Source organism: Drosophila grimshawi, unplaced genomic scaffold, assembly GCF_018153295.1.
Source record: "Drosophila grimshawi isolate 15287-2541.00 unplaced genomic scaffold, ASM1815329v1 contig_1367, whole genome shotgun sequence".
NCBI classification, from domain to species: Eukaryota; Metazoa; Arthropoda; class Insecta; order Diptera; family Drosophilidae; genus Drosophila; species Drosophila grimshawi.
The window spans coordinates 11540550-11558870 of NW_025062889.1; the positions used below are offsets into that span (position 1 = coordinate 11540550).

Here is an 18321-nt window from a genome sequence, read left to right on the forward strand (position 1 = left end):
TAATAGAGTAAATTTAGAATGATCCTGCTGCAGCTGATCAAATATGTTTTCATTCGTAAATCCAGGGATGAGGGTCAATAATACTGCAAAAATACTAAAAAGCCGAAATGCAAGTGGAGTCCATCTCTAGAAATGGTTATCGATAGTGTGTTCCGCTACTTTTGTACTCGTTTCTTATGATATTCAATAATGAGCGCCTGATTTAAGGGAAGAACAGGAAAGTCGTCGCCTAAGAATGTGTTATTCAGAATGGACAACGAAAGAGTGGCGGATGTATTCCAAGTGGAGATCCATATCGGCAATATAAATTCGAATTCTCAGATAGTGCTAAACGATCTTCGCCTGCTCGAATTGCTCCACAAGTATCCGTTTCTATTCGGCAAAGCTTTAGCTCCCCAGGCCGACAAGGATTATGAGGAGTGGTGCTGGAGGGAAACAGGCAAGGCTACGATGACTTAAAGCTCCGTGCTCCTTCTCCGTTGAGGAGCTCCAGTGGCGTTGGAATCTTCTGCGGCCCATCTGCCATCTCGCAAAGGCGAGCCAGGCGAAGATTATGTGAAAAGAGTGCGAGTGCGTCTAAAGCGTTTCAGTCTCGGTGACTATCTGCCCCTGGCGAGCTTCCGGAAGAGCAGCACCAGCAGCTCCGCAGCCTATTGTCTTTAGGATGCGTCTTTCTTTAGTTTTATATCAAATGCACAATAAGTTTATTTAAAAAATACATTACTATAAATTACAACTTAAAGCTATGTTGTTTTTTTCTTTCGTTTTTTTTATCTAATTTGATTTTGCAATATTTACTAAACAAAACAATTTCCAAAACAAAATAGTTAAATACAAAATAAACACACACACACACAAAAACATTGCTCGTTGCCCAGCAGCAGCAGCTGTCGGTAAACATTTGTTGTCCCATATACGAGAGATATAGGATATATATGTATATATGTAGGATGTGGTTCCTTTTTATCTCATTCAAAACGGGCGGCGAGCAAGGAACTTGGCTGTATACTTGTACAATGCATTTGTTTGCCTTTCTACGTATATATGTATTGGTTTTCTTTCTGTTTTCTTTTTTATTATTATTATTATCATTATCAACAAGAGTTACAAGAACGTAGTAAATCAACATGTCTACAAAATACAGTCCATGGTAATAAAAAAAAAACAGCGCAGCTCTAACAAGTTAACTAACAAACAACAAAGCCACACAAAACCCAGCAGTCAGTCAGTCAGTCAGTTTGATGATGATCTGGGTTCCACAACACTGTGGCATACTTTCAAATGTGGTAGGTAGGGGGAGGAGCGGAAGGGGGCACATATCCAGTCTAAGCATTTAAAAGAGCTGATCCGCCAAATTGCCAATAAACGTGGTGAGGTTCATTGAGGAACCCTCCTTGAATTTCAGTCCAATCGTTTTTCCGTACGCCTGTATAAAGATCGCTCGCACAGCATTCAAACGCTGCTTGCGTCTGCAAAAAGGACAAAGGAAATCGAAATAAATATTCGACTTTTCTATATAGTCAAGTTAAGTCTTACAAATTTATGCTGTGCTTGGAGGAGTTGTTGGCGGCGGCGGCGGCGATGCCATTTCCCACATCTTTGGCGGAAGAGGAACCGTTGAGGAAACCGTGCGTGTTGTTGGTGATGCTGCTGTTGCTGTTGTTGCTATTGTTGCTGCTGCTGGTACCGCTGGGCATGTTGATGTTGTTGCTGCTGCTGCTGTTGTTGGTGTTGCTGCAGTGATAACCATTGCCTCCGTTGCACATTGGAATGTTGTTGTCTGCCGGCGTCAGCTGCTGCTGCTGATTGTGTTGTTGCGCCACAAAGCGCATCATGTAACTGCCATTAATCATGGAATCAATGGAGCCAGTGTCCGTGACAACCTGCCAGCTCCCATTCGACGATGTCGACTCCTGACGCTGCCTCGCATTCGAGCCAGGCACAGAAATGGGACTGGTACGGGATCTGGTCAAAAGTATACACATAAATATATATAAACAGTAACTACTTTAAAAATGTATATATTACCGCTTTGGATTTGGCGATCGGCTGGTGAGTTGATTAAGGATTGATGTTGTTGCTGCAGTTGCTGCTGGCGTTGTTGTTGTTGCTGTTGTGGCATAGAAGTTATCTGTTATCGACATATCACAGTTGGAACAGTTTGAGTAGCTATCGTTGCTATCTTGATCGAAGGCCAAAATGTAATCCCTGCAAGGTAAAAAAAATAAAAGATTCAATTATTAGTGAATCGCTCGACTAGCAGATACCCTGCACTTAATTGTTTAACTAACTTTAGTACACATAAAATGCTTCGAATTGTAATTTGTGTCATATGAAATTTTTACAAATGAGATGATTAGTTGATAATTAGTAAGATGTATATTTAAAAGTACTCTTTGTAGTCGGATATGCCTTTTTCTGCCTGTTACATATTTATTATTAAACGCTTTCATTTCCTTAAATTAACATTTTAAAGGCAATTAAGCCCGCCCAATTGTATCTGGGCTCTACAATAAAAATTATTTGTAGTGTTAGTCAAATACAGTAAAAATGCACGAACTTTTTTAACTACATTAAGTTCCTTTTACGGATTTATCCTCACTTTACCCTATTTAAGTCATTGCTCGTTATTTATTTACTACCATTATTTGTGCGTGCTTTTGCCTTACTCATAAATCAATATGTATAACTATTTAATTCAAGGCACACGTTCAAGTTGACAAATATATTATATATATTTATATATAGAAAGTTTGAGTTGGCGAATTGGAAGTTAGTTTAGAAAGCTGGACAAACAAGAACATTAAAATAATATTTTAATGAATCGCTTAATTCTGTTAACAATCGATTCATTAATGATGTTCAATCTAGTTGAATTTGGATTGTGTTGAGTGTGTGTTGTAGATAATAATTCAATTGAGATTTTCAACTCACTCCTTGAGGGGCTCATCGTCGCAACAGTCGGACTTGATGACGATGATGCTGCTGCCGCTGCTGCTCGATGTCTTGGTGCGTTTGCGATGCTCCACAATGCTAAACTCCTCGTCGGTGATGAACTTGAGCACGTGAAAGCAAAAGAACATAATGTCCTCGCCGCGCTTGAGGCGATCGGGCAGTTGATGGCCAAACAGATACCAGTCGTACGCCAGTGTAAAATATGCCATTTGCAGGGCGTTCAGCGATTGATGAATGAGGCCATCGGCCCACAGCGAGAGACGCACCAGGGAGACGAAGAGCGGCGTCCGATCCCAGCCGCTGATGCAGTGGATGAGCAGGCCAGAGTTATCCTCCTGGATGTATTTGAGTGTGGCGCGCAGATAATTCTGTGTGATGGTGACCAAATCCCAGTCACGATATTCGGGCCAAATGATATCGATGTCGGCAGCGGGTCCCAAATTGGGTATATTGATGTTGGCATCGTTGAACGATTGCTTCCAATTGTAGTGCAGATTCTTGGCCATGTAATTGTTGTCCCGGAACTTCTTGAAGAACTCACAGCCCGGATACGGCAGCGATAGTAGATTAAAGCTCTTATAGTGCTTGCTCGGATCGGCCTTCTCCGATGAGGAGACGCTATAGAAATAAATGTTCATTAATCACTGCAACTGCAGCACATTCTCAGACGAGACTTACGCCATAAAGTATTTGATTTTGCGATTCTCGACCATGAGGTCAACAATTGTGGACACATTGAGCGTGTGCAGCAGCTGAATATCGCTCTTGATGACCTCGTCATAGCTGAACTGAGACTGGGCCGCATCATTGATGTGATTGATTAGCGATTCGTCTGTCGTATCCGCCTCGTTCTCCTCGCCATTTGGTGCCGCATAATTGCCGCTGAGGCAATCGTAGGCATAGTCCACCACTTTGCGTCCATATGTCTCCGGCATGACGGAGAGGGTGGCGGAACGGCAAATGTATTTGCCACGATACATAATGACAGGAACGGCGAAACGCTGCCGGCAGCGTGCATATTTCGCCATGGTGACCAATTCCCGCATCCGCTGAATATCGTACTGATCTTCATAGATGGTGTTCTGTTGCTGCACGGCAGGTTGTTGCACCGCTTGCTGCTGCTGCTGTTGCACCGATGGCTGCTGCAACGTTTGCTGCAATGGATTGGCAAACGTTACAAATGCCTGAATGCCAACGCCGCTGGCTGAACTGTTGTTGATAATTCCGGTGCCGCCGCCATTGCTGCAGTTGCTCCCTGCACTGCTGTTCAATGGTGTCGCTGTCGCAGTCGTCGCACCCGTTGAACAACCTCCATTTCCAAATCCATCTGCTCCCACTCCGACTCCCAGACCAGTTCCAGCTGCTCCATTGCTGGGTATTAGTGTTTTGGCCATGTGGCCATGCTCGAATTCCGGTATGAGTATGCGACCAGGATAACGGGGACTGAGTAGCCCGTTCGTATTGTCCAGCTCGATGAGGCTATAGTCAAGCTTGAACAGAAATTCGCATTTTTTTGAGATGCCATACTCCTGGAATGGGGGGAAGAGAGAGAGAATGAGAAATTCGCTGAATTAATATTAAATATCTCGCATAGATTAGATTGTTGAGCATGTTTTGTATTCAAAAAATAAAAATAGCATTTAAAAATAAACTGGGGAAAAAAGGCACGCGTTTCACAAATTAAATAATAAATGATAAGCAGAGCTGTGAGATTCAATTAAACGCCTTTGGACCTCGCACTCTGGGGGTTATCTTCCATATAAAAAAAACGTCAAGTAACCATTAAATTGTCAATTCCTGTTGTCAAATTTCCATTAACAAATTGTACAACAAAAAAATTTTTAACGCTAGATTAGAACGAATGAAAATGGAACACGCTGTTCGCAGATCATTCTCAGTTCTCACGACTCGTTCCATTTCATCGTTTCCAACGGCAACTATTGCAATTCCAACAGCGAACAAAATCTACAAAGCAAAACTACAATTTATTTCTGATACGCATTGCAATTGTGGCAAAAAGCGAAAACACATTTATTAACGCCAATCTGGGAAAATTGTAAAGGTTGTTTAGCCAACTAAAAATAGATTACAACAAGGCCAGAGGGGAATGGGGAGGGCCCAAACATCTATCCCAGACGACGACGACGACGAACTAGATAATAAAAAGGAACTAATACACGCACAAGTCAAGCCAGCTAAAACCTTGACAGAAATGGATGCCGTCCACCAAACAGGTTTTAAGCGCAACAACAACAACAGCAAGCAAAAAGCATAGCAAAGAGAAATGCGAATAAATGCAAAAACAAACACGTATCGGAAACTGCGCAAAAAAATAAAAATAACTGCGGCGTAAACTAGCAAAACAGCGAATCACATACCAAAACAAACATGGCAAAAAGATACGCCCACATACACACAAATTGTATATATATACTCTTGCATGTGTGTGTGTAAAGAAAACTATGCAGAGCGAAACAAACGAGCAAAACAACTAAATCGCAATTACTAAATGCCGCTAGGGGCTGTCAATGTGTGCGCATGTATGTATGTGCGTGTGTGGGTTTTTCGGTGAGAGTTTTGTGGTAGAGGCTGGTGGGCTGGTAGGCTGGATTAAATTCAGTTTGTAGTGTTAGAAAGTTTCTGCGGCGAACGTCGGCACAAATAATTTGTGTATGTGCGTGGGCAGCGAAAGAACAAGAAATAATAATTGTTGTTGAGCAGCTGTAGAAATATATGCACATACAATTATAGGTAATTATTATGTAAATATTTTCTCAACACCTACACATGTCACACAATAGTTGGTTGTTGTTTACATTAGCTAAATGAGAATGAGACAAACGTCTTCTTTCACCAACAATGTAAGTGTGAAGAGAGGCGCAGTCGCCAAGGAGCGTCATTGTATATATGGTGTGTGTGTGCACATCTTGGTGTTTTTATCGGCAACTTGTTCGCATCATCTCGCACTGTAAGTGTGAGTGAAACAGTGAGTAGAGGAGGGAAATTGCTACTTGCTCAGTTTGTTGCATTTGTTGTTGTTGCTGTTACACTCGCTCGCCTCTGTTACAAGCACGAGCAGATTAGCTTGTGTGCGTGTGTGTGCATTGAACTGCTTGCTTGTGCTGTTGCGCTCATGTTATTGTTGTTGCACTTTTTGTACTTGTGTACTGTGTACTTGTTGTTGTTGTGTAGTGCACATATTTATTTTCTTTGTAAGCACAGCATGCATGCAGCTGTAGGGGACTGAGCTTTTTTCGCTGTGCGCCTGTTAATAAGGCGCTGTAAAACTTAAAAACAACAAACAGACGCGAGAGCGCGCGAAATCAAAATAGTTTTGCAGACTATTGTGGTTGTTGCTTTTTTTGCTTTCGCTCTTTGCGATTACAATGCAATAGTTTTGCTCTTGCAGTTGCAGTCGACGTCAGCGTCGTCGTCGCTGTTAGCAGCGATCAGCATCGACTGCTGTTGCTTTTGCTGCCGTGACCCAAAAAAGAAATACAATTTAAGACGAAGACTGCTGCTGCTTACAACATTCGCGTCTTGTCTTCATATATCTCAATCTCTCGCTCTTCCTCTCGGTGTCTCGCTCACGCCAGGCTCTTTGGCTCAGGCAAATGCAGTTTTCTTACAAACCCGGATTTTGAAGACTTTGCCAGTGCTGGGCAAGCAGAAACATACGCTGCTGCCTGCGACACAGTTAAGTTTTTTTTCTTTGCAGCGCCGCGCTGCTGCGCTTTCTGCAATCAAGAAACCAAACAGCACCAACAGCAACCAACACCAATGCGACAGCAACAGGGACAACGACAGCAACACCGACGCCATTATAGACCAAGACCAGGCCAACAGCAGCACCAGCAGCAGCACTGTTAAGAAACCAGAAAAGAAATGAAAAGAAGAGAAAAACACAAAAAGGCAGGCAGAAAATATACATTTCTCGTTTCGTTTGGCTTCGCTGCCATTTTGGCAAAGGCTTATCAACGGGCATCTTATATACATATGTATATATGTATGTATGTATTTGATTCATGCATATTCATCAATTGACGGGACACGGAAAATGGGTTTTCTTGAATGAATTATTCACAGGGCAGGCACCACTGAAAAACAAGTTGACATCGAGAGTTCGGGCCACTGACCACACCTCGACTCGAGCATGCATTCTGTTAAGTTCCGTTGTTCTTGCTTTTGTTGTTATTGCTGTTGTTGTTGTTATTGCTGTTGTTGTTGTTATTGCTATTGTTGTTGTTATTGCTGTTGTTGTTATTGCTGTTGCTGTTATTATCAGCCTTGCTTTGCGTTCAAAGACCCCAACAACAGCAGCTTAACAGCCAAACACGTTTTCGTTAAACACTCCTCTCTGTGTGTTTATAGTGTTGGGAATTTGTTTTTTCTTCTTCTACATATTCAATTTTGTGAGTAAACAACACTATGCAAATTCTTCAACAAGTTCGTTAGTAAATAATAATAATAAATTATAAGCTTCAGCCTTTGACTACTAATAGTTTTATCATTTGGTATATTTATGTTTTTTGTAAGTTGAACGTTTACAAAAAAAAAATAATAATTTCAGACTAAGCAACATATTGAATATGCACCATTAGTTTTATTAATATGCAGTTGGACAAGGTCATTTTCTAACATAACATTTACAGATTTTTGTCTCTACAAGTAGACAACTAAATTTGACCATGAATTAAAAAAGACGAGCGATCTTCCCTATGAAAGCTATATGATATAGTTGTCTCCAATGAGAATTTTTGGTCCATGATGATAGATGGAACTGATGAATTAGGTCTGGATAACTTTGTAAGCAAACAAGTAGTTTTAACTAATGTCGTTCCTATCATTCGACTCCAACATATATACTATCTACAGCCAAAAGACGAATATACTCCAAGTTTCATCAAGATAACTTTAAAACTAAGGTAATAATATTGTATGGGTTAGTAAACCTGATCAAGATATATAATATATATTCAATGCATTACAAACTTTACAACAAAATTGTAATTACCTCAGCATGCGTATAAAGACTGTAAATAGTTGTTTAGCAGGAAACTGCAATCTTGCATACATATATGGAAATATGCATTGCACATTGAACATGAGGCTTTGTTTTAATTATTTGAAAGCAAATGACATCAAGCTGAGGTCGTTTGCAATCAGGAAGAGTTTTCGGTTTCAATCTGACAAGTGTTAAACAGTCACACACACACACATACATGATAAACACGAGCAAACAGTGTATGTATGTGTGTGTGTGTTTTTTTTTCAATTTGGTATCCGATCACAGTCTGCTTTTCATGTTCGCCTGGCAATCAGTTCATCCAAAAGTCCCGCAGAGGTCATTGTTAACGATGCCCGTCACTGATGATGATGATGATGAGCTCCCATCATTACTACCGTAAATATCATTTGAATTTTGTGAGCGTGTGCCACAGTGATGGTGCAACATTCATAGGGATTGCTTAATAAATATTGCCTACTAGTTGCGGAAACTAATTTAGTAGTTAAATAATCATTAAATTGCTGTATACAATTAGAGATAGACAGCTAAAAAAGTAAGCAGAGATATCGGTGTTTTTATCAAAATTTGTATTTAATGGATTGTTGGATGTGGAAAACGGATTTGAAATCGGAACAGCAACATTACCGATTGAAATGCAATTCACCCTGATTAATTTATAATTTAATATAAGGCATTTTTGTGCTAAAAAAAAGAAAAACATTTTACTTGAAAATAATAATACCTAATAATCAAAATATATTTATAAAGTTTATATTCCCATGAATACCCGTATTCGCTTCAGCTATATATAATAAACTTCAAATAGTTTGGCAACTGTTCATAATAATAAACATAAATAATTATTGTCGACGAGCGTATTTAATGCTTAAAAATACAATTCAGCTGTGATGTTTGTTATTTTGTTCCATTTCCTAATATATTTAAAAGCGAATTCAAGTTCATAATGAAATCTTTTAATGGGTTTTTGTTGTCCATCAAAGTCACGCCAAGCACACAATTTCCCATTGCCAGCTTTGGCATTGATTAAATTTGATGTGTTAAGCCCAAGCGGCAAACACATTCCACAATTCTGTGCGCCCAGAACGAATCTCTCGTTGCTTTCAACAATTTGTGGCCGATAGATGTTAAAGAAAATCGCTGGCCCGCCATTTAAATTCTTATCGATTTTATCTGCTCGCTAACAGGCATTCAGGATGCAATAGTGAGCAGTCGAAGCATTATTCTCATTATTATCAGGCGATGGGGGAAAAGTTTAGCAGGAATCATTCGGCTTCATCATGCGAACCCAGCGCTCAGCTCTGTGTCTGAGTCAAAACTCAAAATGCCCGGTCAAAGCATCCAAATCCAGGCGACGGTCCCTATTTACTGGAAAAATTGGAAAATTTCACAGCAATCGGTTTCGAATCGACCTCGCTTGCTGCAACAATAAAAACAACAACAGTTCCAACCAACTACACACCCACCAGTGCATTTCCAGCTTCAAGCCATCAGTTTCAGTTCCTGCTGCAGCCACACACACTCTCTGCCTCCTCCCTCCCTCTCTATGTCCCACTCTCTCTCTATATGCCGGTCATGCGCCTACGCATTGAGTTGCAGTTTGCAGTTCCCGTTAGCATTTCTTCCAATTGGCAACCGCCACGACTTTCATGCGCACCTGTCCCAAGTGTCGTCTCCAATTCGAACAACGCACGTTGCGGCAACAGTTGTCAGCTGCCACTGGACAAAGGCAACAAACAAGTCTTCTAACACAACTAAGCGACCATCAATCCAAGGCCACATAACTTCCATGCCCGAAAGTTCATGCAACAGGCAATCATAAATGTTCGAGGCCAAAATCTCATTTGCACAGTGGGTTTAAAGTTAAAGTTACGAAAAAAAGAAACTAATAAAAACATTGGCACTTTTAGATTACCAATGCAGAGCTTTAAAAAGATACGATTTTCTTCATCTTGGGCAGATTATGAAATATGCTTATTTTCGATGTTGCTGCATGGAAACTCTTCTAAGGATAACATCAAGAAGGCTCCAAAGTAGCTGGAGATCAACTTATTTCACTTACAGTACAGCTGAAGCTCAAGAATGAGAAGGAGCGGACAATATAACTTCATTCATTTAAGGGAAATAATAACTTTATTTAATTATTAATTTAATTTCCTATTCGTAATATAGACCTTTTTAAAAACTGTTAACCATTTTTAATTAATCAAATAAATAAATATATATAAAAAAATTTGGGAAAATAGTTTTGATTTGCACCAATCATGCAAAGGAGCCATTTTTATCTGGCTTTCGGTCGATATAAGACACTGAAAGAGCTAGACTTTTAAAATTATATTATAAAGAATAATAACCTTTACGTAAAGAGATTTTTCAGGTTGTAAAAAATTTTGTTTATAAATAAATTTAAAAAAAAAAACAGTAATGTATTTCTAAGTATGCAAATAAAAAACACAACGCTTTAAATGGTATAATTTAAATACAATTAAGCACAAAGCAAGGCAGTTTATCATTAAAAATTTCAGATTGCAATGGAAGTAATTTGATTTGCTTATATCCGAAAATGATTAAGCATTTTTGCAATAGTTTCCAGTTTGAATTATACAGCAATAATTTGACAGTGTGCTACGAACGAGTTGCAAGTTGCAACGACTGGAAATCATTGCCTGTTTGATTTATGAGCGCCTGTCCGTAATTTCCATGTCGCCCACACAATGACAACGGTACAGTGGAGCAGGCGCGAGAGATGAACGCCACTGTGGCACTGTGGAGACTCGCTAAAAACGTAGTTGCATCCACACACACAGTTGATGCCAGACGGCACAGGCGCACAGCAAAGTGCAGCAACAGCAAAGCATAAATAAATGCCACGTCGTCGTCCTGCGCACTGCACACAATTCCCCACAACAATGGAAAGAGCCCCTTAGCCAGGCCACACTGTGACATCACAGCTGGCTGGGTTGTGCTGTGCTAGATGGGCAGCATGCAACCACCCCCAAAAACAGGAAACAAAGTTGAGAACATTGCAGTCCGGGAGCGTAACCAGCTGCTGCATACGCTGGCAATATACATAGCCCCATCGAGAGAGACTATTAAACTATTAACTATTTAATTTAATCTAGCTATTGATCTGTAAGCGAGTTGTCTGTAAAAGGTTAACAACCAGTAAGAGTACCTTCCAAATTTTGTTACTCTATATATACATATATATATTTATATTATGTATAAATATCCTGAAGTAAAGTCACCAGCATATTGTACTTCAAATTTGCTGACTCTAGCTTTAAAATTGTAAGAGATGTGTGGTTGTATCGATTTGCAGTTATCGATTTATCGATATCACAGTTGCCGATAAGCAGATCGAATCTTTGACAAATATATACATTCAACGTTTCAAGGAATATGCTCCAATACCTTCGTTAACAGCGTATAATAGATATACATGTGCAATTTGTGCGTGGGCGTTGCAAATGTTTCTGTTTCGTTCCGTTTTGTGCAGACTGGAAGCGATTTGGTTGCAGGAAGTATACACAAAAACAAGCCTGCTACATGCAGCTACCTGCAATCGCAGTAACAGTCGCATTCTCAGCTTGCCTGGGCCAGGCCAGCAAACATTTTCAATTGCGCAGTTTTTGTTTTTTTTTATAAATAAATGTTGTGCAAAATCGCTTTTTGCACAACAAACGAAGAAAGTAAAAATATTGAAGAAAACCGAATAAATTTGCTGAATGGCTCTCGAACTGGAGGATCATTTATTTTTTGCTTTTCTTACCCTGGTGGCTCTGGAATTCTATAGCCTGATGCATTTGCTTGCCATTTTCTTCAACACTTTTGGCATGTTGCTGACCACCATCAATCTTTGGCTACAAACCAACAACTAAGCAACAAAAACAACAACTGATAAATAGAAAAATAATAATAACAACAACAACAGGTGGGTTGCTGTGCAGTGTGCAAAAAAGCTGAACAAAGCCAGAAAGTGAAATGAGAATATAACGTGTACTATGTAAATATATATATAAAATATATATAGACTTATCATATATATATATATATATATATATATATATATAAATATATATATCAAAATATGATAAGTCTGTTCAGCTGTAGCTATTTTAAACTGCTGGCCAGCAACAAACATAATTTTCATTTTTGGCGCCCACTCGAAAGATATACAACACATGAATGTGGCCCAGTCTCGTCTACGCACACTTCAACAATTATGCACTGACAAAAAAAAAATGTGTAAGTGCGTAATGAAGGCAAAAGCATCGCTTAATCAGCATCAACATAGTTTATTACATTTTAATTTTACTTTAATTTAGCTGTTACTTCTTTATTATTTTTTATACTCTCCTAAAATTAGTTCTAGTTTTAATTCTTAACCCTATATTCAATAAATAAATACAAATTTTGTATTAAGTTGATTTTTTAGTTATATTTTGATATTTTTAATATTATGTTTTTGGTTTGTCTTATATAATTTTAATAAAACTAATTTAAATATACAAAAAATAAATAAATGATATTTTCACTTTGAATGCATAAGTGGAAATTTTAAATATCCACTTATTTTGTTCTGTGTACACACACTGTACAAACACACACATACGGTTACTGTTGTTGTGCCTGGGCTATGCCAATTTCAGTGGGTAAGGTTGGTAATAGAAACAACCAAAATGCAAGCAAAAAACAACAAAACAAAACAAAAAACATTTTTAAAGCAGTAATAGAAAAATATGATACATTTTAAATGTAAACAGGTACAGTAAACACTTGATGGTTGATACAATTCAGTGCCAAAGATCAATTGAAAACTATATTTTTAGTTTACATTTTGTTTAGGTTTTTTTAATTGCTTATTTTCGCATTATTGCACTTTCTGTTATATTTTTGCTATTTTTTTGCCAGCGATTTTTTAATGAGCTTTTGAAGGTTAATATTTAATCGGGTGTCGCCCTGACAACAGCTGATTAAAGCTGATTGTAAACAATTCTAAATTGTTGACTTTTTTATTATTATTATTATTAAATTTCTGTTTGAGATAGGCTGAAATATAATATATAAATATATTATTATATATGTATTCAAATGCTCAACATATTGCATTTGTTTTGTCAACATTCCTAAACGAACTAATTTTTGCAATTAACAATTTTTCAAGTCCAGTTGCTGCCTAATTATCAGAACAAACAGTGCTGTTGCTTTAGCCTTTTTTCGGTCAGATCTCTGATTTTTATCATGAACCAATTAAATATAGAAAAAAAGTATATAACGCTCGTAAGCATGTCCGATACCTTAAAGTATATAAATTCTACATTTGTAAAGATATAAGTTTATAGTTGATATATTATATACGTAGACATATTATTGATCAACTGTACAAATTCGATTAGGATCGGATAAGAAATGCAGATAAGAAACAACAAAATGTATTTTCAAATAACATCAAACTACTTTCTCGATAGAAATGATTTATATGATACAGAGGATTTTGGCAAACATCATTTTAATAGTTAATAGTTAGTTATTCATTCAATCATTAATAAACTTAATTTTAAAATGTGACCTGTTTTTATTATTTTCCTATTTCTATTGCCCCAAAGTCTCTATTTCGATGTTTACCTTCTTCCAATATTAATATATATTTGCAAACATTCAATCAGTTTTAGCTTTTTTTTTTATGCAATCACAACATATCCGAACAGATGGCGGGCAATGAGCAGAAAGACGCCTGGGCTCAGCGGATGAAAAGCTTTCAGACCAAACAGGTGGACATTAATCGCATAATAATGAAATATCTCATAACAGGTGGGTATAAATATACATATACATAAATATATATAAGTATAGGTCCCCCCATCAATTATACTTATCGCCTTATCGTTCAGTAGGTCATTCAAGTCCCATTATCGCTTTTTTTTCTTCTAATTTTCAACAATCAAATCTGAAATTTCAATAATTTTCCACAAATTTCTTTCTTTTCTTTTTTTTGTTTATTTTTAGTTTACGAAATTTTAAATTACAAATTTGAACAACTGAACGATGATGGGACTTGTGAGCCACAAAACGATGATAACAATTATGAACTACTTTACTATTTGGGACTCAAACCGAGAACTGAACCATGGGTTCAATAAAAGATGGAGTGGGAGACAACTCTCGAGAGGATTGAGCAGAGGTGCAAGCAATACCTAAATTTGGAATTTATATTTGACAGACGGCTACATGGGTGCAGCGCAGAGATTCGAGGCGGCGGCCAAGCTCCAAGAGGGTGGACTCCAAAACACCCCGGATCATCTGGCTAGGGTCAAGCATGCGGTGCGAGCGGGACAGTTGCAGTATGCCCTGGATCTGGCCAAGAAGCTATATCCTAAGCTGTACGAGAGCGACAACTACATGTACTTTCACATGCAACAGTTACGTCTCATCGAGCTGATTCGGGAGAGAAAGCACTTAAATGTGGGGACCAATGCCAACTCCTCCTCCTTTGTTAGCTCGGATCCCTTTCAAATGGAGCAGCAGCAGCAGCCAAGTGGATCGCAGCCCAGTTGCCGGGCTGAGCAGATTAGCAGTGAGCTGGATTGCATGGCGATGATTGAGAACGAGCAGGCCGCTTGCATGGAGCCAAAAATGATGTTTCTGGTGAAATTGATACTCTGGGCGCAGGGCAAACTCGACAAGGATGGCGTTGGCTGTGGCCTCGATCTGGAGTGCGAGGACTTTGAACTGGAGCTGAGGCGTGCATTGCAGAAGAAGAGCAATTAAATGAAATTCAACTAGAAAAACGAACGATTTTTTGATCATTGATCACAATAGGTTATGATAATATTAACTAAGGCCAAAACAACAGGACGAAATCTGGTGTCGACTGCTATACTATATAGAAATGTAAGAAAAATGTGGAATGAAAAAACCTACCTATATTTATATAAATGTATATGTGTACAAGTTACAATTTTTTTTAGATGTGCTTAAATACGATTATTAAAGTTCTTGATGTGCAACCAACTAATTTAATTGTTTTTCATTTCGGCAAAAAGACGGGTATATTCCAAGTTATATATATAGATGTAAAAGAAACATACACTTGTAGACCGGTGTCCGTCCACCTTAAATGCTATTTTAATTAGTTTTAGAAATTAGTTTTGAACCGTATATGGTATATAGTATATAAATAAATATACACTTTGCATTCGCTTATGTAATTCGCCTGGATGGGTCGGACTTTGCCATATCTCTCTGAAATTGACTGTGACTGTGACTCGTCGAGTGGATGTGGCGCTTATTCATTATGCAAGGTCGAAAATAATTATAATCTAAAACGCAAATTTCTTGCTCACGTGCCGCCATCAAAGCTATAAATACACTTTTCTTTAATTACAAACAAAACAAACGCAGATAAATAAAATACGACGAACGGATAGAAAAAAACAAATACAAAATAATAAATAAATATAAAAAAAACACCCATAAAACAAATCCACTGAGAAACAGAACATTTCAAATTGAAATGCAGCTCGCAGTTATCGTTAACTGCATTTTTCAGATAAGCAACTTAATTTTAAACAAAGTCGATTAATTCTACGGGTCTAACAAAGAAAGACTCAGGCAGGTTGAAGAATTCTTATACTCCTTGGCCAAAAGGTAGCGAGTATATTAGACTTTGAGTAGTGTTTGTGTTCGTTTGTTGCTAAATGTCAAAGTAGTTTTTATCTATCTGTCAATCAAGGACAAGAAAAATATTGGTTTTGAAAATCGGCTCGTGTAAATTAAATAATAAATCTAAAGTAATTTGATCAGTTTGATATTGTTTTTCGTTTCGTTTTCAACTAAAACTAATAAAACCAGATCGTGTCGATTAAGCAATCAGAAACCGATGAAAATTGAACAGGTTCTAATTCCATCGTCAGAACTATTGGAATTATTTATTAAAATTATTGATATCCATTATTATTAATATTTATGATAACAACTCTTTAAAGCTTCGTCTGAACAGTGCGCTTAAGGAAAATAATAATAATTAATAAATTATAGAATTTTTATTAAACAATAATAAAAGATCATTGAACTTATTAAAGGTAATTTGTTTTTGTATTTTAATTGGCGAACGAGGGCATTTCTTACGTATTTACCTTTACATTTTTGTATTCACTGATAAGGAAAACTATTTGCGTTGAGAAGTAGCAAATGTTTGATAAACGAACATTCTCAAACGAATACTAGCAACTGCTGCAACAAAGTAGCAAGCAGGCAGCCAAGACAAATATTTACGTTCAAGTTGAAACGCATTTCTCATTTATCAATTGAATTGATTGCAAACCGCTTGTCGTTTTTTATGGTTTTGTTCAAAGCGTGCAAGTTTCGCAGAGGGGCTGAGGGCTATTACGTATTTTTTTTTTTGTATTTTGCTGCTGTTTGCGGTTTTTATTTACATATCTAAATACTCTCTCACTCTCTCTCTCTTTCACAGACACATATGCACAGGCCACACTTGGTCTTCAACGCACGCACACACATGCAAAACGTATCATGTATGAAAGTTTGTTGTTATTGTTGCCGGCTAATGCTTGCGGCCTGTTTACATTCAACGTTAACAGAAAAATTTTAAGCAAAAATCCAACAGCAAAAAAAAATGTATGCAAATTTTAGAGAAATTCATTTTGCTTAGAGGCGCTTGCATAGTTTTATTTGTTTTTTAGGTGATAAGTTCACATATCTAACATTTTTAGCACAATTTAAAACCAGTGTGCAGCGAGAAGTAAACGGTAAATATTTGAGTAATGAGTTGAGGGCTGTCAAACAAATAAGTCAAGTGCGTGTCAAACAATTTGTTGTTCTAACTGCACATTGACTACACACACCCACCCACAAGCATAACCGTAACTCGAAACGAGGGCAACGCAAAGAAGCGAAGCAGAAGAGGAAGGAGAACACCCCAAAAAGTCGCACAGCATGTCAAGTAGTAGAAGAAGAATCAGCAGAAAGCCACTCAAGCATGTTGTTGTTGAGTGAAATAAGTCTCTCGAGCTCATCGATTTCTAGTAAAAGTGGAGCGGGGTACAAAACGGATTTTATATGAATATTGGGGCGCGGCACCCAAATTGTAGCGCAAGGGGTGAAGCGAATGAGGGTTGGGAAAGTATGTTGACCAGCTTAAAGTCACTGTTAAAAGTGAACTTTGAAGCGGTCACAGCATAGCAGCGATGTTAGTGCAACTGTTATTGCTATTAGTTACTGTTATTGCACGTGCACGTGCGTTTCAATACATGTGTGTATGTTATGTGCACACATACATACATGTACGTAGATAATGTCACAGTGTGGTGAACTTACCGTTGTGCCTTCCTCAAAGGCCACCGCCTCGAATGATTTTTTTTCGAAAATTTCTAATAGATCGTGTAAATCCTGCTGTGTCACATTGACCATTTCGTTTAGCGTTATGCTGCTCATTTTTGCGGCGCTGCATTTACCGTACGTTTTTTTACTCTTCTTTTTCTGCTTTTCTTTTGTGGGTGTCGCGTTCGTCTATGTAAATTATATGTTTGTGTTACGCACACTTGCACACTTTACTTTTACTCTTCTTATAATTTTTTGCACACATACACAGACACTCAAAATATATAGATAAATATGCACAGTAGATTAAAGCAATTCCAACTTGCGATTAGCTCGAATTTGATTTTTATTTTCTTTCTATTTCTTTTTGTGGTGTCTGCTTTAATCTGCTTTCAATGTTTGCTTGTCAACGCCTTTTTAGGCTCGAATGCGACGTCATCAACTTTAGCCGCGACGTCAGCAGCGACTTTGGCATCACAGCGCAACGACGACGACGACGAACAAACGAACAAGGCAAACAACAATCTGCACACGAAATGGAGCAAATTTTGTACAATTTTGATTCATTAATTACGCGCTAGCGTTTTTACTATATTTATTTAGTTTAATTACGACGTAAATAGCACACACAGCGAACCGAACACAACAAAACTCTGAATGCGTATGTGTGTTGCGTGTATGTTTATTCGACTGCTAAGCTAACATTTTGCAAACATGTTATTTAACAGCCAGTGGCAAGTTTTTTCGAATAAATACCAACACTGCTCTTGCATGCAGCTCGACAGAAAATGCGTATTTCTTGCTCTTGTATAAACAATATTTTTTATAGTTGCCGTAAAGGGGAAACTTTGAGCTGAGTTTGCTTGATAACATTGCCATAACAGAGCTTAAGCAGTGCCGCATCAGCGGCTAATGTCAAAATACTAGAGCTGACACACAGTCGATAATAATTTCGATAGCAAAACAACAGCGTGCTAACAGTGTGCCACACTCTACAA

The 18321-nt window shown here is 38.0% G+C and overlaps 2 protein-coding genes across 4 annotated transcripts; one reads left to right on the forward strand and one right to left on the reverse strand.

Annotated features, from left to right (window-relative positions):
- Positions 1–671: 671 nt before the first annotated feature.
- Positions 672–18017, reverse strand: LOC6560795 (myotubularin-related protein 14). The gene is made up of 6 exons (XM_001986468.2): positions 17321–18017; positions 3634–4484; positions 2935–3573; positions 2029–2208; positions 1537–1965; positions 672–1469 (listed from the first exon to the last, which is right to left on the reverse strand). Exons 1-6 carry the CDS (start codon positions 17435–17437, stop codon positions 1334–1336), a joined length of 2352 nt encoding a protein of 783 aa, XP_001986504.1. The 5' UTR covers positions 17438–18017; the 3' UTR covers positions 672–1333.
- LOC6560956 (glucose-induced degradation protein 8 homolog) lies at positions 11892–14995 on the forward strand. Of its 3 annotated transcripts, none has more exons than XM_001986469.2 (3): positions 11892–11915; positions 13651–13795; positions 14205–14995. In XM_001986469.2, exons 2-3 carry the CDS (start codon positions 13693–13695, stop codon positions 14750–14752), a joined length of 651 nt encoding a protein of 216 aa, XP_001986505.1. In that variant the 5' UTR covers positions 11892–11915; positions 13651–13692; the 3' UTR covers positions 14753–14995. The 3 variants fall into 3 exon arrangements, with proteins under 3 accessions (XP_001986505.1, XP_043070927.1, XP_032590165.1); XM_043214992.1 differs by lacking the exon at positions 11892–11915 and adding an exon at positions 12719–12747 and having other exon boundaries at positions 13693–13795; XM_032734274.1 differs by lacking the exon at positions 11892–11915 and having other exon boundaries at positions 13767–13795; positions 13991–14995.
- Positions 18018–18321: the final 304 nt, after the last annotated feature.